This window comes from Amia ocellicauda, chromosome 17, assembly GCF_036373705.1.
Source record: "Amia ocellicauda isolate fAmiCal2 chromosome 17, fAmiCal2.hap1, whole genome shotgun sequence".
Lineage (NCBI taxonomy): Eukaryota > Metazoa > Chordata > Actinopteri > Amiiformes > Amiidae > Amia > Amia ocellicauda.
Genome location: NC_089866.1, coordinates 8,975,405 through 8,997,898, shown reverse-complemented (window position 1 = coordinate 8,997,898; position 22,494 = coordinate 8,975,405). Strand labels below are relative to the sequence as shown.

General features: G+C 42.0%; 1 protein-coding gene across 2 annotated transcripts in view; it reads left to right on the top strand.

Moving 5' to 3' along the window:
• cpped1 (calcineurin-like phosphoesterase domain containing 1) overlaps positions 1 to 9,321 on the top strand; it is a 255,753-nt gene extending 246,432 nt beyond the window's left edge. For both annotated transcript variants that reach the window (XM_066690132.1, XM_066690131.1), the window contains one exon: positions 7,611 to 9,321. In XM_066690132.1, coding sequence (XP_066546229.1) covers positions 7,611 to 7,834 — 224 coding nt within the window. In that variant the 3' untranslated portion in view covers positions 7,835 to 9,321. The remainder of the gene's footprint in view (positions 1 to 7,610) is intronic.
• Positions 9,322 to 22,494: the final 13,173 nt, after the last annotated feature.

Below are 22,494 nucleotides of genomic sequence, written 5' to 3'. Positions count from 1 at the left end.
TTGGCAGTTATGATGATGAGGTTTGTTCAGTGTTTTTCATAAACAGGCTTAGATATGTAGTGACTCAACTGTAATATTTTTATACATGTGCTAAATCACAGAGCCATATCTTCTTTAGTGTGCATTGTGTACTTTCAAACTCTCCACATATAGTGACCAGCACAACAGTGATGTCATCAATAAGCTACAGTTAGTCGCGTATGTTCTGTATGTGGCAAACAAGACTGGCAGATAAGAGCACATTTAGAATCATTCAGACACTTTCACCTTCATTTTTACACAGGGGTTCTCAACCCTGGTGCTGGAGCATGCCCTACCCTGCTGGTTTTTGTTCCAGCTGAGCTCTCAATTACTTAATTGAAGTAATAATTTGCTTTAATTTGACAAGTAACTAATAAAAAGTTGGTTCCTACTAAGATAAGTTCCGTATACAATTTTATACTTAATTTAAACCCCCTACTGTTTAAAATAATTAAAAGGCACTGATTTAGTACATTATTAGTCAAATTAAGGGTTCAATTAAGTAATTGAGGGCTGGGTTTGAACAATAACCAGCAGGGTAGGGGTTCCTTCAGGACCAGGGTTGAGAACCACTGATATAACAGGTAGAAACAGAACTATTCACACAGCCAACATGTAAAACAGTGCTGTTTTTAGTTTACAATACAAGTGGGAGTCAACCAGGGAAAGTGTGTAAACTGTGGACTAATGTATCCTACAGCGCTCTATTTCTATACGTGTGTCTTGGCCTGTGTGCTTTCTTTCTCACTTTGTGTATTATCTAAAGTCTTGCCCAACCCAATCACCTGACTCTGTGCACCAGGCCTCAGTAGGTTCCTGCAGTTCATGCATCATTAAAATGTTTCCATGCTGAATTAAACTGTTTAACCCTTCAGAGCACAATGCAATGCACAATGTCACCCTATGATTTTTATTTCAGAAGTCTCCCCTTAAGCCACCCCGTGCAACAGCCATCATCACAGCTTCCCTTAAAAACACAAAGAAAGCAACATATCTGGTACTAATCTGGAGTCCAAGTGAAAGGGTTTTATTTTGTTTTGTTTCAGATGAGTGTCTCGATCCCTTTCCAGCTGAATCAGTCTTCTAGGAGGCTTGTTAACGACGTGGTTCAAACAATGCCCTTTGTGAAATGTCAGTGAGGGAAGCGGAGGTTTGCTCTTCAGCTCCAGATGTAAATGTAGGATGAGCTCGTTGACACTTATCCTAATGTTTTATATATAGCTGTTAAAGTAGGATAATTAATGCACTGGGACTTCCTTCCAATTTAAGTTTCTTGCCGTCTGAGGAAGAAAGTTAGGCTGACAGGTTCTGAAAGTTTCTATTTTGAAAACTAGGATAAAGACCTCACCACGGTAGGATTGAAAAGACCTAAATTATTTTGTAATGTATACAACAAATAAAGAAAGCATTTACAGACTAAGTACATTGACTGTTTTTCAATGTTGTAAAATAAGTATACATATATGTGAAAAGTCAACAATGTACAAAATGTATATGTCAGCTTATTGTATAGTGTTATATTTAACCCTTTCACTAGTCTAGTTCAGTGACTTCTTTGGCAATCTTTTTGTTTGGGGGGGGTTAATCCTTTCCATTCAATCAATGGAAGGTAGCAAGTTTTCCCTTTTCTTTTCTATTTAGAGTTCTAAATTATTTATAATTGTGTGAATGAAACAGCACTTCCTGCCACTGCTGTCTGAGTGAAAAAGTCCGTCTGGCCTGGTGACTTTTACCTTTCTGCTTATCGTATAGATGTCGGGTTGCCTACCTCTCCACTACTGGGGATGTTAAATATTGTGAAGAAAACTTTTTCACCCTGGTATACAAAGTTCTGCAACACAGAAAAGTATTTTTATACAAGTAATCAATTTTTTTTTTTTAAGATTATAATGTGGGTTATATTTCAAAAATGTGTTTTTACAAAGACACACAATTAAAAGATAAAGGGATTGTAATTTAACGCAACAGCATGACATTCACTGCAGCCTTAGATCTACTTTACTTAGTTTCAATTACAAAAAGTAAAATAAGTAACGGAAAACCAAAATGAAATGAAGTGTGACACGCATCCGTCGAGTTAAGCATTGAGTTAATTGTAGCTTTGACATTTCGTTTGTTCATTTTTTCCTGCCTCCCTGGGGATTTTTAATTCCTCCCCAGGGATTTCATCGCAAATGAGACGTTCTGTCTGAGTGAGCCATATCCCTCGAACTGTGAAACAAGACAAATAGAGGATCTCAGAGTGGGATGATTGAGGGGAGAATACCACTCGCATATGGAGCTTAAGGAAAAACTATGTAATTCAGATAGTCTCACTGCTGATAGCAGGGCCTTCTATAGCAATTTGTGTCTGTACTACAATACACAGAAAATGTCCGTCTGCAATTGCTCTTGTGTAAGTGCTGCATTGTGAGTGTGTGTCAGTGTGTGTATGTCTGCGAAATGTGGCTTTGTGTTGAAAGTGTTAATGCCACAGTACCTGCTGTGCATATCATCTATCCGCCTTGTGTTAGTAATAACGGCACCGTAGCGGCTCCCCGGTCTCTGTAAACAGCCTTCCCATACTTTCAACTTCACAGCAATAGTTTTTTTCCCCCTAGACTCTGACTCTGTAGGATATATATGTGTACATATATATTTTTATCTGCATACTTGATGTAATGTAGTACATGTAATACCAGGGGACACTGCACTGAAAAGCAAAGTGTCTGATAAGATAATAAAAGCACCATAAAACGTGCTGGGCAACCTGTAGGGAAATTATATATATATATGTATTTTAAAAAATAACGTCTTTGTGATGAGAGACAAACACCAGCGTGCTATGGCTCGAATTTAATATCAAGATAAAGCAGGCATATAGCTAGAAAAGGGGCAGCTTGTGCTTCCTCTTATTAGTCTTGATACTGCTGTTTTCTCATTATGTACAGATGTTTCCAGAGGAGACACACTGTGTGCCCACTGTGGTGGAAAATGTGCACAGGGATGTATCTTCTACCAATGCCTTAGGGATTTTTTTTTCTATATTTTATTTTTGCAGAACGTTTTTTATTTTAGGCTTTGATTTATGTGGTCTACAGTTTTTTTCTTCCTTTGTGTGACTTGGATAAGATATGACCTGGACACACAGTTGACTTCCTTCTCCGCATTGCCTGCCCCCTTTATCCAGCACTATTTATAACTCCTTGCACAGGCGCCTTTGATAAAACTGACGAGATGAGAAGAGTGAGCAGCGCTGAGTGTTTACACCTTTGCTCAGTAGCCCCCCCTCAATGCTCTATAGAGTAAAATTTCCAATCAAATTATCCTGCAATCAAAATCCCCACCGTGCCACGGAGCAAATTCAGTTCACGCTGGTTCTAAACACTCAGATCTTATTAAATAACTTCATGCAATTTTCATGCTTGATTAAGGAGGGAGCATTCTGGGGGTTTTAAAGGAATGTGATGTTTCAAAATATTCTTCAAGGGGGGGGGGGGGTATGACAATGTCATTAAGTCCTGTCCTGTCAGAATGATCATGTCTGGTGTGTGCAGAGCTTGCTTTGGATGCAGTCCAATACCACACTAAGATTTTGCGTGTCCGGGTCCATGTTCACACACATGCGTGTATGCTATCTACCTTTCTCGTACATGTATTATTGAAATGGAGAATTAGTCTTGGAAGTATTTTACTGAAAAATGAGTCTTGCTTTAGTGGTATCTCATATGGAGGGCATTCCATGTGTACTGCCCCAGAGGCAGAGTTTGTTCTTTTTCCACTTTTGTTTTTGTTTATGGTGAATCACTCTCCAAGTGTGAGTGTGAGTGTGAGCGATTGTGAGAATACACTGAAACGCATCGAAGTGCATGACTTGGGATGTTAGCATTGTTAGCAATGAGGAAACCAGGTTTTTGTTTGTGCAATAAATGGTTGTTAAACAAAAATGCGACAAATCTTTATTACAGCATTCTTAGTTATTGTGTCCTTACTGTTTAGCAGAGGCAGTGCTTTGTGTAAATTAATGGTAAAAAAAAAAAAGTTGTGATTTTTCTTTTTCACATATGAATGGACTTTAAGTGGATATTTGATTTCACTCTGTTATTATTTCATTATTATTTTAACGGGGGATAATGGTATGTTATGCCAAAATTAAAATAAAATATTTGATTAAAAAATGTACTTTTTTCTTTGAAACTTTAAATTGAATGAATGTGCATTCTTTTGATTACATCAAACATTTATCCTTTTTAGTTTGTTGATTTTGTTGCTGTTATTTCATGTTTGATTACAGCATAGTCTGTAACCATTGGGGATTGAGATATTGTCAGACGTGTGTAAGGTCTGCGTAACAGAGTGCATCTGTGCTGCTGAGTTAACCTCACTTCCATTAATATTATAGATCTGTGCCTTACACTGTATCACCGAAAAACATTGGTACAAAAGAGACAAAGCAAAAGATAAGTCGACTTGAGTAAAGGTGTCTACCAAATGAATACATTCAAATAAATGTATTGATTAGTATGTATACTTTAAAGTCCGCTGCAGTACCTTTAACAGATTGCTATTTAAATGCATAAAACAGTAGTTTTGTCTAATATATACACATACACACATTTATTAATAAACACATTTATTCATACATTCATTAATTTTTCTCCCCATCTTCCTCAATAAGAGCATTTGACCCAAGTTTGACCTCACAGTGATGTTAATTCAGTATCTCTCTGGGGTAGCATTTGTGCTCCCGACAGGCTAACACTTCAGATGCTGTTTGTGACCCTGAGTAAGAGCTGCCAGGCATGGGCTTAGCAAGGGGCACAACTGGTAACACCCAGGGTGTCTGTAAGACCAGCTGTAAGCACTTAGCTCTGTGTGTTGTACTCTCCATCTCCGTGATTTAACAATTCAGTTTGGCCACAGAGACACTGCAGGGCGCTGGTGTGACCCGGCTGGCCAGAGGTGTTGAGTGTGAAGTAAAGCGTGTTGCATTAGAGCCGATCGGCCCGATATAATTTCTCTGTAATTGATTAATGCCTTGTGAGAGCAGCTGAGGGAGCATGAACCGTGTGGGGAGTATGGGAGGGGATTGTACACATCTGCTTCCTGTATTCACACATCAAGCTTTCATAGAATCCCTTAATAACCTTCTGGGAAGCTCTTGTTTTTTGTGATGGCACCTGATTATTGCCCTATAGTCCTGGAGCTCAGCCCAGTGCGCTCCCAGACTCGGCTGGAGCACAGTCGGCTGTACAGTCACTCCGCCAGGTTCAATTAAGAACTATCAAAAGAAGAAGAAAAAAATACTTAGGTGTCATTTTTATTTATTTATTTTACGATTTCTCAGAAATCGATAAACCAACAATAACAACAAGAGAAGGTCTGAGAAGCAGGGTACTGTCTCAAGTACTGACACACATAAACGCACACTCCCACACACACATACACACACTAATACACACACAACCGCATGCATTCACACACTTACACTGGTATTCTCCAAGCACAACTTGCACTGACGATGGCCTAATCAGCTCCCAGCTACAGCAGCAGCTATAATCTCAATGGGTGCTGCAAAGCCACGTATAGAAAGGAAAAGGAGTGATGTTGGGAAACTTGTTTTATTTACTTGTGACAAATCAAATCAAATCACCCCTCCCTCCCCACAAAGAAATGGCTCTAACTCCCCTACTGCTGAAAGGAATCTAACAACTCAAGGCATTGTGAGTAAAGGCTGTCTTACCTCAGTGTCCTGTGAGACAATAAGAGAACAAAACTAAAAGGTAAACTGGATGAATTTAGACAGGTATATTACATTACACGTATTGATTTCAACTTAAATGGCAGCATGTCCACACAGCTGAGTTGAAAAGGGCCCCAGACAGCTTGTTACTTTCAGGTTATAGGTTTCAATCTTGAAAGACCCTGGAGGAGACAGAAGTTAATAAACTGGAATTAGTCATTAGTGCGATTCCCCTTCTGCTCCCTTGCCGGTACTGTAAGTAGTTGTACAGTCATAAACTTTCGAGGAACGATGGAAACAAATGTGCTGGGAAGGCGATTAGGCTAAAATTTGAGGCCTGCAGGTGTACAAATAAATAAACAACAAATGTTTCAGCTCTGGCCAAACATATTATTCCTTATCTGCATCAAGTTATTTTATTTACTCACTTTAACAAGCTGCTAAAGTAATTAAACTCATGTTTACAAACATAATTAAATAGTCGTTTCTCTTTGATCCACACAGTTTGCCATTGCTGGCTATACAGAGATTAAAAAACAATATATTGTCTGCATCTAAAATGTCTCCATCTGATGCACAATTAAGTTTTTTGAACAGTGGGTTACAGGGATGCTTTTGTTTTAGTGCTCAACATAACTGGGATTGGGCAGCACTGGGCCAGCCGCTGGGCTGCCGGTGAGCTTTCATGATGTAAACTTGACTTTGGGAAGTTAGAAAATATAAAGCTGGCAGTTTATGTGAACAATTTGAGCAGTATTGGAATGGCACAAGGCACTACCCGAGAATAGCGCGTTCTCTGTGGTGCATCTTGGAGAGAAATATCTCGAGCCTTACTTTAGCTCATAACTCGTCATGTAGAACACAGAAGACACTGATTTTCTGTGATGCATTATTTCTATTTTAATGATGCCAGCTGACATTCAGAAATTAACTGTGAAGAGCTACATCGAGCAAACATTACCCGTGTAGGGCAGTTAAAAATAAAACAAACTCCAGCTTTCCACGCCTTAATGCAGTTGTTTTCATGATGATTTGAAATCTGGCGAATGACAGAAGCTGACAGAGCATTTTTGTTCTTCATCTTCATTTGATTTGTGTGTTTATTTATTTATATTTCTGTTTGTGTTTATGTATTTATCCCACTCTCTGTGACTGTGCTTAGCAGTGACAATTAGTTCTGATCCGGTTTGAAGTTTTAGAGTGTGCAATTCGATCTCGCCGCTATTCTGAGGATTAGCAAGAAAGTTCCAAAACAGGGCAGGAGTCTCTGTTGTCTCTGTGCAAAGTAGGCTGGAGAGGGTACCCTGTGTGTTGGCAAACGTGACTTCTCCACCAGGCAGTAATCTTCACATCCAAGCACAATGAGACACAATGCAGAGTTCAGACTTACACCATCAAGAAACTGAACTCTGGCAATAAACGCAGTGACAGACTCTTAACACGTAATGGAGCATTTCTCTAAATCACAGTATTACAAGCTGATATCACTCCAGAGTGGAGGAACTGTGTATCCACTATTAGGCTGGCAATGGATTGTTTAGCCCCTTAAGCTGCATATGCAGGATGTAAAGGCTGTGTGTTTGTTTTCAAGCAACACATCAATGAAGAAAAACATGAGTGGATTTTATGTTTCAATTAAGTACCTTGGGTATAACTTTTCACAACAGTGCTGACAGTACATTATTCAAGTTCCTGTTCATTATTATTATGAGTTTGTATCATTATTCAGTTGTTATTGTTGTTACTATTAAAGCAGTAAATTATACAACAGACTAAGTTATTAAGCCCAAGTACTGATCTGTTTTGAAGAGGATCTCTGGTTTGTGTTCCACCCACCTAACCTGGTCTTTCCCTCTCCTTGGTCCAGGAGTGAAAGCCGTCTTCTCTGGACACTACCACCGCAATGCCGGGGCAGTTAACGACGGCTTGGACATGGTGGTGACTTCTGCGATTGGCTGCCAGTTGGGGACGGACCCCCATGGCCTGAGAGTAGTGGTGGTGACCGAGGAGAAGGTGGTCCATCGCTACTACAGCCTGGAGCAGCTCATTGCGGATGGTCTTGAGCCAGATCTGCAGAAGCTCTTGGCCTGACCTTGCACCTCCACAGTCTCCAAGCCTGTGATTGGGTAGAAGCAGCCACCAAGCCTCCTGCCACCTTGGGCACCAACAGCCTTCTCATGACTTTAAATCAGTAAGCTAGACTTCTCAGGAACCACCCAAGGTAACCCATAATACATATCGCATGCGCATCACTGTTCAGACCATTGGCACTCACAGTTTGTGTAGTTTCAGTTATCTCCCAGAGTGCATTGTCCTCCTTGGTACTCTGCTGAAGTGGGTGTTTGTTCGGTAAACCAACTACTGCTGAATCCCTCTGCTTTTGCAGATGCCTGAAAATGTCTATTCAGCCTGGTCATCTTTGAAATGGAGAGAGTCTCCACTTTGGCTGTGTTGAGATAAATTAAATCATCAAAATAAATAGCCAACAAAAAACAAATCCCTCACTAGTGTCTTGCATTCGGGTGCTGCCAATAGGAGGAAGGACAGTCTGATTAGGTTAGCTAGGTTTCTTTTTTTCCCGTTTCTGTCCACAGATGCCAATTGGCGGAACAGGAGAAGAGTGAGTTGCTATGGAAACGGATCAAAAACAGAGCAAAAATGGCCGGGACAAGGCGGCAGCTAGGTGCTGGACTGTGAAATCACTGCACTGACCTCATTACACAGAAAAATGTATTATTCTGTTCCTCTTCACAGGTCTCTTCATTCAAAAGTGTTACAGCAAAAACAATTAACTTTGTGGTAGTTTATCAAGGTTGTTAAGTGCAGTGACACTCTGTACTTAAGTAGCAGCCCAACACGCGATGAATTATGCTGTGCTAATCTCACCATCTCTACAGAATGTGTAAGTGCTCTGTGTTATATTTGTCACCCATCAGACACAATTTTAGGGCATACTGGTCCTTAAATTTGTAAAGAAAACCGTTAGTCATTCCAGGTCAAATATGTTCAGCTGAGTCTACCCTGAAGAATCGGTTCTATTGAGGGAGTATTTTATGAGTTTGGTTCTCTGGTTTTCAAATACATGTTTATTTAGATATGATTTGCTGGGACTTCATGGTGGCTTTTAAAAAATGTATGTATTTGTTTACACACAGAGTCAAGTTTAACCCAAACACCTATAGAGAGAATTGTGTTTTGGCTGAGGTTTTGCAGAAGCAGTGTAATGGAACTGAAGGATTCATCACTTGAAAAGTTCAGCTTAGAGACAATTTTGAGGTACAAAACCAAAACATATTGGAAAATCATTACAAATGTGTTGGACCTAGAGCTGATTCTTCCAAATTGATGTATTGCTATTTACCTTGGGATCCATGAAATATAAAATATTTTTCTATTTAGCTAAGTAGTACATTTTATCTTACTATATAATTGTTGTCATTACTATTATTATAATCTGTAACATTTTATATACATTCTTCCTCTTCCCCTATGTTTTAAGGGTGCTGTGGATTGGTTGGAAGGGGGTAGGGGTGGTACAGAAGGTTTTATAAAATTAAAATAAAGGGGTAAACAAGCAATATTATGTATCATAATCTTTGTGACTCGTTCCTCTCCCAATAAACTATTTTTACACACATACACACACACACATACATACACAAAACTGCTAGTATGCAAACCCTCTATAAAACCATTCTTACCTGGATGTTTAGTTGCAACCACTGGTTTCCCTTCTGTGCCCATGAAACAGTCTTCTTTCTGAGGAATATTTTTGGACTCTAATTTGATAAACAGTTTTTCGAGCACAAATCTGAATACACGATCCAGCAGACCGGGGAATGCAGAAAGAATCTGAGCTACTGTGTATATTTTTAAAGTTACAAACTATTTACTAGACTGTGAAGGGTTGACCTTGCCTGCATGAAGGTTAGTCAAACTGGGGCATACTGATTTTGAAGCCGTGGACACCTCAATTCAGCCATCTGGAAGCCAGCTAACATTCATTTTATTGCTGCTTGGGTAATAAGCAGTTGTTCATTTTCACAACCACTGTTGAACCACTGTTGAACCACTGCAGGGTGTCAGTCCGCAAGGCATGCTGGGATGGAAAACAAGCCGGTGACATACTGCGTGTACCCCTGCATCACTATCTAGATATTGCACTGACTATGGCTCCTAACTGTGCAGTGTGGCTGGATTAACTATGATTATTTTAACTGTGAAGTGCAGTGTGCTATTTTAAATGTGTCGAGCAGAGCCGTGCATTTGAATGGAACAGACGATGGAAGCGAAATACTAAATATTATATATATGAAGTATGGTACGTATTATTAAGGTGTACAGTACATTTCATTTAATGGTTGGGCTGAACACAAATCGTTAGGTGACATTTTCTCTTGGTTAAATTTTAGGTTTGCATCCCCCCACTTGTCATTTCCTGACAGCATATTCTAGGTTAATGAACACTGAAGTTCATTTATGTTTCGTAACGTTATTTTTTTAATGTGTTTTACCCACTCTGACTCTGAATATAAAGACTCACAAATGCATTTAATAATAATAATTTGTCATCTAGCAGATGCTTTTATCCAACTTCCAGAGACCGGGGGCTGGACTGTGCATCAGCGGTTGCAGCTGCTCAGAGGGGGGACTGAAGTTACGCACTTGCACAGGGTAACGCAATTAGTCAGTGGCAGAGTCAGGAACCTCTATTTACCTTAACCTCCGGGACACCTAAACACTGAATTTCTTTACCTTTGCCTAGTGGCCTATTGATCGCAATACTGTTCCTGTCACCTTTGCAGCCTTTTCCACCAAGTGCAGCACTGCTGGATGAAAAAGCGTGGAGCCATTTGATAGTGGTTACATGAGTGAAACTAAACATAGTCAGCCAGATTATTCAAAGAGTGAAACAGGTTGACAATGACTGATTTAAACCTGCCGAGTGTACTTTATTTCACACACACCCCCTCCTCTTGCTGTCTCTCTTTATCTTCCTTTTTTCAAAACAATGCCTTAGATAATAGATCAATATATATATGTAAATATAAATCTCTGTGTCAACAGTGACAAAAGGGAAATGTATTGCTGCACGGGAGGGTACAGAAAAAACAATCGTCAGATATACTGTGTGACAGAATAACAACAACAAAATCCAGAAAAACGCATTTCCAAAAAGTTATAAATTGATTTGCATGTTAATGAGGGAAATAAGTATTTGATCCCATATCAATCAGCAAGATTTCTGGCTCCCAGGTGTCTTTTATACAGGTAACGAGCTGAGATTAGGAGCACTCTCTTAAAGGGAGTGCTCCTAATCTCAGCTCGTTACCTGTATAAAAGACACCTGTCCACAGAAGCAATCAATCAATCAGATTCCAAACTCTCCACCATGGCCAAGACTAAAGAGCTGTCCAAGGATGTCAGGGACAAGATTGTAGACTTACACAAGGCTGGAATGGGCTACAAGACCATCGCCAAGCAGCTTGGTGAGAAGGTGACAACAGTTGGTGCGATTATTCGCAAATGGAAGAAACGCAAAATAACTGTCAGTCTCCCTCGGTCTGGGGCTCCATGCAAGATCTCACCTTATTGAGTTTCAATGATCATGAGAACGGTGAGGAATCAGCCCAGAACTACACGGGAGGATCTTGTTAATGATCTCAAGGCAGCTGGGACCATAGTCACCAAGAAAACAATTGGTAACACACTACGCCGTGAAGGACTGAAATCCTGCAGCGCCCGCAAGGTCCCCCTGCTCAAGAAAGCACATGTACAGGCCCGTCTGAAGTTTGCCAACATCTGAATGATTCAGAGGAGAACTGGGTGAAAGTGTTGTGGTCAGATGAGACCAAAATCGAGCTCTTTGGCATCAACTCAACTCGCCGTGTTTGGAGGAGGAGGAATGACCCCAAGAACACCATCCCCACCGTCAAACATGGAGGTGGAAACATTATGCTTTGGGGGTGTTTTTCTGCTAAGGGGACAGAACAACTGCACCGCATCAAAGGGACGATGGACGGGGCCATGTACCGTCAAATCTTGGGTGAGAACCTCCTTCCCTCAGCCAGGGCATTGAAAATGGGTCGTGGATGGGTATTCCAGCATGACAATGACCCAAAACACACAGCCAAGGCAACAAAGGAGTGGCTCAAGAAGAAGCACATTAAGGTCCTGGAGTGGCCTAGCCAGTCTCCAGACCTTAATCCCATAGAAAATCTGTGGAGGGAGCTGAAGGCTCGAGTTGCCAAACGTCAGCCTTGAAACCTTAATGACTTGGAGAGGATCTGCAAAGAGGAGTGGGACAAAATCCCTCCTGAGATGTGTGCAAACCTGGTGGCCAACTACAAGAAACGTCTGACCTCTGTGATTGCCAACAAGGGTTTTGCCACCAAGTACTAAGTCGAAGGGGTCAAATACTTATTTCCCTCATTAACATGCAAATCAATTTATAACTTTTTTGAAATGTGTTTTTCTGGATGTTTTTGTTGTTATTCTGTCTCTCACTGTTAAAATACACCTACCATTAAAATTATAGACAGATCATTTCTTTGTCAGTGGGCAAACGTACAAAATCAGCAGGGGATCAAATACTTTTTCCTTCACTGTACACACACACACATATATATACAATTGCTCATAGTGTTGCTACGGTAGCATTACATGGAAAGCTAAGAACATTGCCGGGACTTAATTGCTAGCTATCATTGACTACAAGGCTTGCTGGCAGTAATTGCTAAGTGTAAAAGTCTCCTCAAGGCTGCTCCAGGATGTGCGATCGGAGGCTGATGCTATGTGAGTTAGTTAGGCGATGTCGATTCAGGCTCCCTTTTTGGGGGGGGTTTAGGGATCAAGAGCCGGTCAAGAAATCCAGTATCAGTCCACTGCAGAATTTAATTACAACCGGAGCCAGACAAGAACCCATTGTCCCAGGATGTGGTCTGACAACTTTCCCTTTTACTTTTTTGTCCTTATTTTTTATTTAAAAGAAAACAAAAAAGGTTCAAATGTTTACAGCTAAATTTGAAGAACCTTTCAGACCCATAAAAAAAAAATGACAGTGGAAGGAAAACATTCTACGCACTTTCAGATGAATGGACTTGATCATACAAATCCAGGACAGATAATTACAATCAAAGAGTGGGGGGGCTGTGCTTGTGTAATAAAAAGTTGAATCTGAGTTTGTTTCGGGTCTCAAAAATAACAGCAGTGTCTGAACAAGTGAGTGTCTTTGTATCTTTGGCCAGGGTCTAGCTTTCCTGTTATTGATTCCTATGGCGCTGCGTGTGCTGTGATATCAGCAGTTGCACCACAGAAGCAAACGTGACATCTTATCAGCACCAACTATGACTAATGCACCGAACACCTCCTCCTTGGCTGCCTTGTTGTCTCTATTGTGTTTCATACAAAACCCATTCAGCCCCCCCTCACCTTTCCTCCACTGTCGCTTCTCAATCGGACACCCACTGGGGTCGTGTTCCTAATGAGAATAACAAATACCGTTTTTTTTTTTAACTCGGTTTACAGAAGAGTCTTTTAAGCTCTGTAAAATCATGGCTTACCTAACAGCTGCAGTGTAGGACCACATGAGCACTGGTACCTAGTCAGCCGTCCCAAACCTGTGAGCCTCTGCTAGACCAGTTGTCCTCACCATCTGTACTGCCTTGTATGTCCCCAGGTAACATCATCACAAACCTGAAGATGTGCCTCTATTCAGGGCTTGACTCAATAGACGCTCTTTAATAAGCCGCTCCTCAATCTCCAGGTACTAAATGAGAGTATGGAACAAATGCGATGAAAATATGTGCAGGGATTTAAAGCAACATGGAAGACTGCTCTTGTCAAAACTGAAGATGATGAATCGAAAGGTAGAGTGAAGATGAGAGACTGAGATGTGCTCAGGTGCTGAACGCCCGGGAGACGATGGGCTCTGGTGTTTAGAGTGATGGAGAAAAATGTAGGAAGCGAATTTTCACTCCAGCTGAGGAGATATTTCAGCAGACAGGCCTTTCGAATACCAGAGCGAAAGCGTTAATAAGGGACCGTTGTGGAGACGTGACACAGAAAGTGCCAGGCTTGTCCGTGAAAAGAGGAGGAATGCGGTGACTGTTAATCGCACTTTAATGAGCTGATCTGACTACTTCGCTTTCATTGTCTTCTGGAGGGAGGTGGTGCCGAGACCTGACGCCAGGCCTGCGCACTCGCTCTCCCGTGGCAGGGCAGTGTGTCTCTGTTTTTCTAGGCACAGGTGTTAGTTTATGAGTTAAACACATTGTACCCAGTCACGGATTGGCACGGTCCGCCAGCCTTCTCACCATCTGCCCCCAGGGAGCTCCATCTGCGGCTCCACGGTGCTCGGCAGCCGTGAGTTTCAGCCGGCCTGGCCCGGAGCCCTCCTTAAAGAGACAGCCGGTACAGCGCTTGCCTTGTGTAACCTGCCATCACACGGGCTGTTACTCCTGGCTCAGGTTGGACTGTCCATTAGCTCTGAGGCATTTTGAGGGACACGATCTTGCACAGGTGAGTTCCTTTACAAAAGGGACTGGTTTTCCCCAAGTCTTCAAGTTATTTAGAGTGAGATACATGGTATATTTATGTATTATTATATTTATATGTCTTTTACACACATGCTAACTGTGTCACCAGTTATTTTCCAAGTCGGCGGTCCCTGGTCCTGGGTCGTGAGTGCTGCGGCCCCTGTAGTTGACATTCTCAGAACGGAGCAGAATAATCCAATTGGGTCTATTAAGATGATTACTTGAATTACACACTTCAGTGCTCAGATGGAATGACAACCTGAAGACATGGCCACCCTACAGGACCAGGGTGGGGACGCCTGATTAAAATTAATTTCTGTCCAGAAAAGGTAAAGACTCATGCTCGTCTCACATCCGTGACATGATACTGACGCACTGTGCGTGTCTTCTTGAAACGCACTACTAATCGTTGCCTATATTAATTGATGACTGGAGCTGTAGACAGGCAGAATGGATTAAAGGAGATTTTGGGTTGAAGAAAAGGAAACACTTTAACTGTATAAGTTTCAAGTGTGGTAGAAAAAAATGCTGGGTTCTCAGTTTTCATTGTTGAGAGTAAATCTGTGGAAAGCCGTACAGCTTTTACCAAAAGGAGTTTAAACACAATGCAAGGCTTTGCGTGCTCGTTCGTTTTCTTTTTTCTTTTTTCTCTCTCTAAACTCTCTTGCTGTTATGTTCTTAGTTAAGGTAGGAGATTGAAAGAATTAGGTAGCTGTGTGTGGAAAGCTGTGTTTTTTCTGAGGGCAGGTCGCCTGTGGGATTTAGCGCTTGTGAAGGGCAATAGCCTGACAGTAAGAACAAGTAAACAAAACCACGGCTTTATCCTTTCAAAGATGCTGGGTGCTTCTTAGAAGAATTTATGCTTTCCATTTAAACAAATATGCCCACAACGTGTACCTAATTTTAGCAAAAGAAAAGAAAAATCAGTTGAAGGATATACATATTTTTGTAGATTCACTATATAAACTCAAAACTGTGGACAAGCCTTCCTTAGCTGCCAACGGATGGTAGTAGAGCTGCTGTGCCTTTTGGAGGTGGGGTTTTGCTAATGGTACCAAAAACAAAACACCCAGTGACCAGCTGGCCAGTTACCCCTTTCTCCATTGCATTAGGAATGCCAGGCAATAATCTGACCTGTGGTCAACATTTCCACCATTGCTGTGCAATGGGAATATTATAGTAAGAGGTGTTTCCCATTCACACTAATGGATGGATTGGTGGTGGATTGGTTGAATGTGACCTTTGTGAAGTATGGTATCATTATTTCCATGTCGAGCTGCAGTCCATAGCCTGTTATCCCTCGTGTGTATTTCTTTATAAGATAAAATGTGCAAAAAGTGAAGTTTTTTTGTATTTTTTGTTTTTTTGTTTTTTAACTTTGTTACATTGCAACATAAGAAGCAATACACTACAGGGTATCATATTTCCTGAGCAACATACGCCGGATCCGTCCCTTCCTCACCGACTACTCGACTCAGCTACTCGTCCAGTCCCTGGTCCTCTCCCGCCTGGACTACTGCAACTCCCTCCTGGCCAGCCTGCCTGCATCTACTACCCGCCGCTCCTGCTCATCCAGAACTCTGCGGCTCATCTGGTATTCTCTCTGCCACGATTTACACGCTACTCCACTGCTCCGCTCCCTTCACTGGCTCCTGATAGTGGCACGCATTCAGTTCAAGACTTTGACCCTCACCTACCGCTGTCTTGACCACACTGCACCAAGCTACCTTCAGTCACTCGTCTCTCCATACATCCCCTCCAGACCACTGCGCTCCTCCAGTGCCAGAAGACTAACTCTGCCTCCTCTCCACTCTCCTTCCTCCAGAGCCGCTCCTTCTCATCCCTGGCCCCTAAATGGTGGAACGACCTGCCCACCGAAGTCAAAACAACAGAGTCCTTGACCTCATTCCAGCGCTTACTCAAGACGCCTCTTTTCCGACAGTCCTCTATCCCTGCTAGATAACACTTCACAGTTTTTATTATGCTTCTCGCGTTCTTGATTGTTTTCCTCCTTGCTCCCTTTCCCGTAGCCCTTGTCTGTGACCCTACATCTTGACAGCACTTAGCTTTCACTGTCCAGGATGTAGGAAGTCACTTACTGTACTTGTGTAAATTGTAAATTGGAATTTGTAAAATGTATTTTGAATTGCTGTTTTAGCCAAATTGAATTTGTAATGATTGATGCCTTCTCTGTATTTTTGCACTTTGTTTGCACTTATGTTGTAAGTCGCCCTGGATAAGGGTGTCTGCCAAGAAAAAAAAAAAATATATATATATATATGACAAGGCATTATGCTTGAATGGTGAGCAATTCAAGCTGTAAAACTCCAGGGGCTGTTGAAGTGACCTCCCATAGGTGGCAGTGTGCCAGTGATTGTGGTGATAACAGCTTATGAGTTTCAGAAGTTTGTTATCCTGATCGTATGTCAAGCACAAGCGATGGCTCTAATGAATGTTCCCCTTTAGTTTTGACCAGCACAGGGAAATATCATTGTGATGGATCTCATACGAGAAGGAGGCCGTAATCTGATCAACGTGGCACTGGAGGAAAGGCAAAGAATTCGCTCTCAGGGAGAGGAGAGTGGGTGTGGAGAGAGACGCAGTGGCCGTCAGTGTGGCTGGGGCCGAAGGAGTGTGACAAGTTTAATTACAGGCGGAAATAGGGCTGAGGAGACATGCAGTTACTGCCCCCTTGGCGAGTGTAATAATTATCCATGTGAGGGGCGGGGGGGAACGGTGTCACATGGTAACAGATGCCTGCTTGGTCAGCCCAGTACAGTAAGTTGGTGAAAATGAGGCACCTCACATTGTGCTAATATTCACCTTCTTACAAATATCGGCCTTCATATTAAAGCCAAGCAGGACACCACTTCTGTTCATGTGTACCTTCTCTCTTTGACAGGATTGCTGACACTGTTTGTTCCTTTTCTCTGTACGCCACAAGCTGTTAACAAAGACAAATAGTGCCGACGGTACGTCTCGTTGCGCTTCGTACTCACAATGCACACAATGAACTGCAAGATGTTTAAAAACATTTTTTCGCACTACCACAAATGTGTGCATATGTTACAATTTGAATACATTTGTTTTTCTGTAGGTATACAACAATAGTTTGCTCTACTGCTTCTGCTTTTCCACTATGTCTTAGTTTGTCTTATTGTCTACTGTTTTCAGGTGTCCCCCGAGAAAGAGAGCATCTCATCTTTGTGGTTTTGCACAAACTCTTTAGTCATTTCATCGAAAGGAGAGTGTCTTCCGGGTTTCCCTCCTTCACCCTGCTGCTCTTCACACTCTCAATAGGACCGGATGCGAGTTCTCTCCCCCTGTTCTAATATTAATCTCACTGGAACTTCGCAAAATTAACGAACCACCTGTCTTCCAGAAGGGATTTCGGTGTCGTCTTGCTTATTTCAGGAAAAGCGCAGACTTCAAACACTTATTTTTTTCTCTCTCTCTTCTTTTTGATAGGATATTGTAGCCCCTGAGGGGTATCGGCCCCAACTTTCTTTCTCCTATCCCGCCTTCCTCCTGAGAACTGCATGCCATGTTTTCATTTTTTTTTTTCTTTCTTCTAATGATCTACGGAAAAAACACGGGGCACGATTTTACAGCAGGGCCATCTTTATGCATATTAAATAATTGAATATTTGGCCAATTACGCCTAAGGGAACAGGTTCTAACACCAATGTGGGTTCAATTGCTCACGATTCGTGGAGAAATTAAGGTCGGAATGTCCTTAATAATGCACTGGTTTTAAACGGGATAAATGTGGTGCCTTTGAATTACTGTAGCTCATAATGATCTGCTTAATAATTTATCAATGTGAAATTCAAATTGATTTGTTAGGATTCCAGGATTTGTGTTTTTGCTTTTTCCCCCCATCTGGCCTGTCAATCACTGCATGTCTCTTTTAAATATGCAATGTAATTGTGAAACACTCCTGTGTGTACTAGTTTATTGTCAGCCTGTTATGTATTCAACATTCATCTTATTAAATATTTTGCAAACCTCCAGCTCAGGGACTTTCGAGGTTCTTCCCAAATCATTGTCAGGGACTTACAACCCTCTGTATCCGCAGAATGTTTTAGTCTGTTTTCAGCATTAATTTACAGTTCCACGTCTGCCAGTGTTTTCTGTCACCGTGTCTCCTTGAGCAAATGACAAACTGCAGGTGCTGATTCCGCACTGTCAATCATTTTCTGCCTCAACTACGAAAGACAGTATCTTCCCTGGCAGCTTGTCTGCATGCAGTATAAACAGTATAGGTAGCCACGGCCCCTATCTGGGAGAAATTTGGGCACCTACAAGCGGAGCAGAAAATGGGAACAACCTGGTGGGGACGGCAGGAGTCGAGACGGTACAGGAGTGTGGATTATAACTGGGGGTGTCAACAGGCATGGCATGCAAAGCCTCACTCTTGTGATAAACCTCTAAATTCATCAGACGTCCGCCATTAGCTGCTCAATTTATGCACTTTTGTTATTGCCTTGGCAGAGTTGACCTGAAAGTCAGGTCCTTTACAAGACATTTTAACTACCAGGCAGGGTTTTGTTTCATTTTGATTGTTTTATCGTTACCTTGCTAAAATGGTCTCTTTGGTCTTGCTAATGGGCCCAGATTGGAGAGAGAGGCTTGGAGTTCAATCCACTAGTTTTCTCAAGCAAAATGTTTTGCCAGGAATCCCGCAGGATTGAGGTCAGGCCGTGAATTGCTCTCAAGGCCTAGTCTTTTATATAGCTCTGTGTTACGTGACATCCAAAACATCCAAATTATTTTACCACGGTTTATCTGACTGCCCAGCCAATGAGGAGCCCCATCCAAGATTACCAGTTAAACCTTTTTTCCTTTTATTTTTTTAATTAAAAGGCCATCAGTTCAGGAGCATCACCAAAAGACACTCCCTCAGTTTCAATAAAAGAGCATTGGTGCCACGGCAATCCCACTTTAATTTCACAGTGTTGCCCACCGTGGCGTGACTCCAGCATGCCATGCACCATCAATAATTATGTATTTTGCTGTGTTTCAAACACAGCCAAGTGCCATTTTATTAATAGAGCCCGTCTGAGTGGTGGAGCTGAGCCTGTGGTTAGACTGGGCTGTTGAGAGATGATTGTTCGAGCTCCAATGGCTATTAATGCACTCTCGGGCTGCAGTGAGGGTGACGATTACCATCCCCCTAATTAAGCAGCTCCGCTCTAGGAAAAAATATAAACAAGAGAAAATAGGTAAATAAATGAATGCACCGCACACTTGTGCTTCTAATGTGCCCTGTGCTTATTCTCCAGACAGTCAAATATTCTTAATTGCAAACAAAAGTATGAGAGGGAAGTTTGTCGCCACACTGCCACTGTTCAGGAAATGGCACTTGTCTGGCCTAATTAACCCCCACCCCCCACCACCAGATCCAAGATCCAAAGATCCAACAAACGTGGCAAAATATTGGTTTAATGGCAGACGTCTGGGAATCGGTTTCTACTGATGTGGCGTCCAGCTGTTTGTGAAAGTCCTGAGGAAACCAACTAGACTGGTGTAAAGAACAGAAGAAGCTCCAATTATTCTTACCGGAGCAGACGTTCAACTCTTCCACAAGGCTGAGTTACCAGGCGACCCGGTGTGCTCCACACAGACAGTGCGAGGGGACTGGATAGTACAACAGGTTTGAAAGGAAAGAACATATTCTAGAGTCTGTTAGTTCTGCTGAATGACATTTGACCCAGACAACCTTGTCGTAGCAAAGTTGTACATGTAGAAGAATTCTTATTCCGCTGCCGTGGAGAGAAACCGCAAATATCTTGTGAACATGTAGTATTCTTTGGAGAACTACCTTAGCAAAGAAGACAATAAGAGGCCTTTGTACATTGTTATATACTATATATACACTCACCTAAAGGATTATTAGGAACACCTGTTCAATTTCTCATTAATGCAATTATCTAACCAACCAATCACATGGCAGTTGCTTCAATGCATTTAGGGGTGTGGTCCTGGTCAAGACAATCTCCTGAACTCCAAACTGAATGTCTGAATGGGAAAGAAAGGTGATTTAAGCAATTTTGAGCGTGGCATGGTTGTTGGTGCCAGACGGGCCGGTCTGAGTATTTCACAATCTGCTCAGTTACTGGGATTTTTACGCACAACCATTTCTAGGGTTTACAAAGAATGGTGTGAAAAGGGAAAAACATCCAGTATGCGGCAGTCCTGTGGGCGAAAATGCCTTGTTGATGCTAGAGGTCAGAGGAGAATGGGCCGACTGATTCAAGCTGATAGAAGAGCAACTTTGACTGAAATAACCACTCGTTACAACCGAGGTATGCAGCAAAGCCTTTGTGAAGCCACAACACGTACAACCTTGAGGCGGATGGGCTACAACAGCAGAAGACCCCACCGGGTACCACTCATCTCCACTACAAATAGGAAAAAGAGGCTACAATTTGCACAAGCTCACCAAAATTGGACAGTTGAAGACTGGAAAAATGTTGCCTGGTCTGATGAGTCTCGATTTCTGTCGAGACATTCAGATGGTAGAGTCAGAATTTGGTGTAAACAGAATGAGAACATGGATCCATCATGCCTTGTTACCACTGTGCAGGCTGGTGGTGGTGGTGTAATGGTGTGGGGGATGTTTTCTTGGCACACTTTAGGCCCCTTAGTGCCAATTGGGCATCGTTTAAATGCCACGGCCTACCTGAGCATTGTTTCTGACCATGTCCATCCCTTTATGACCACCATGTACCCATCCTCTGATGGCTACTTCCAGCAGGATAATGCACCATGTCACAAAGGTCCAATCATTTCAAATTGGTTTCTTGAACATGACAATGAGTTCACTGTACTAAACTGGCCCCCACAGTCACCAGATCTCAACCAAATAGAGCATCTTTGGGATGTGGTGGAACGGGAGCTTCGTGCCCTGGATGTGCATCCCACAAATCTCCATCAACTGCAAGATGCTATCCTATCAATATGGGCCAACATTTCTAAAGAATGCTTTCAGCACCTTGTTGAATCAATGCCATGTAGAATTAAGGCAGTTCTGAAGGCGAAAGGGGGTCAAACACAGTATTAGTATGGTGTTCCTAATAATCCTTTAGGTGAGTGTATATATTATTATTATTATTTTTCTTCTAATCCTTACAAGGTGTAATTGGTGATTTCCTGAGCAAATTATGTACATATCAATTCTCTTGAGACCAGTGTATTTAGATCAATATGTAGTTTTCATACCTGTTTGCCAGCTGTCTTTTCTTTTATGTATGTAGTTATGCTTATACCCCAGTTTTCCTGGATTTTTATGGCAAGACTTTTTGGTCTTGAGTTTCCTGTCATCTATCTGGCCCCGCACAGAAAGCCATCGCAATGCTACATATTCTTAATACAGCAACAGTAATGAGAAGGCCGGGAGCAAACTGTAAATCCACTGTATCACTTACTTAACTGATGTGTGTCATGCTTTGCAGTTGCCTTTGATAACTCTAACATTAAATCAGTGGAATGGAAAATATATGCTTGAAACATCCCATATATATGTACACACAGACACACACACTTAACACATAAGTGAGACCGACCCATGGAAATATTGGGATACAGACACACATGCATTATGGTTCAGCAGTGTTAAAACGATAAGCATTTCAAAATTCATCTTTGAGTATCCTGCACTTTTACATCTGATTAAGCTTCTGAGACTGTGTCCGCACTAGTGTACTTTACCAAGAGCAAGTGTACCGGAGCTTTGTATCGGCAAGGCAGGGCGGTGAGAGAGCTGCACAGACACGTACCGCAGTCATAAACCATCCACCTGCTGTCGAGCTCAAGCCAGTAATTTCTCCTTTATAATAAAACCCATTAAACCCATAAAGAATTCAGGCTGCTAATTTAAGAGTCCCTGTTGGCGTAGCCTGGTAAGTATTCTGCGAGTGTTAACTCCACCAGCCTGTCAACCATTAGAAATTTAAGCCGTGCCTTACAGGGCTGTTGTATAGCTATTGCCAACACATTTGTATCTATAAATCTGTAAGACAAACACAGATGTGGGCATCGGTGCTCCACAAAACCCTAAATATGTTTTACTTACCTGCGGCTCAGCTGGCTCTGAGTCACTTGTTGTTCTGTCCTCATTACTGGAAATCAAGAAGTATTGCTTTCCCACGTGGGGGGGTGAGCCCTGAACTCAGAGTGCAAACACTCCCAGATATCACCTGCCACACGTCC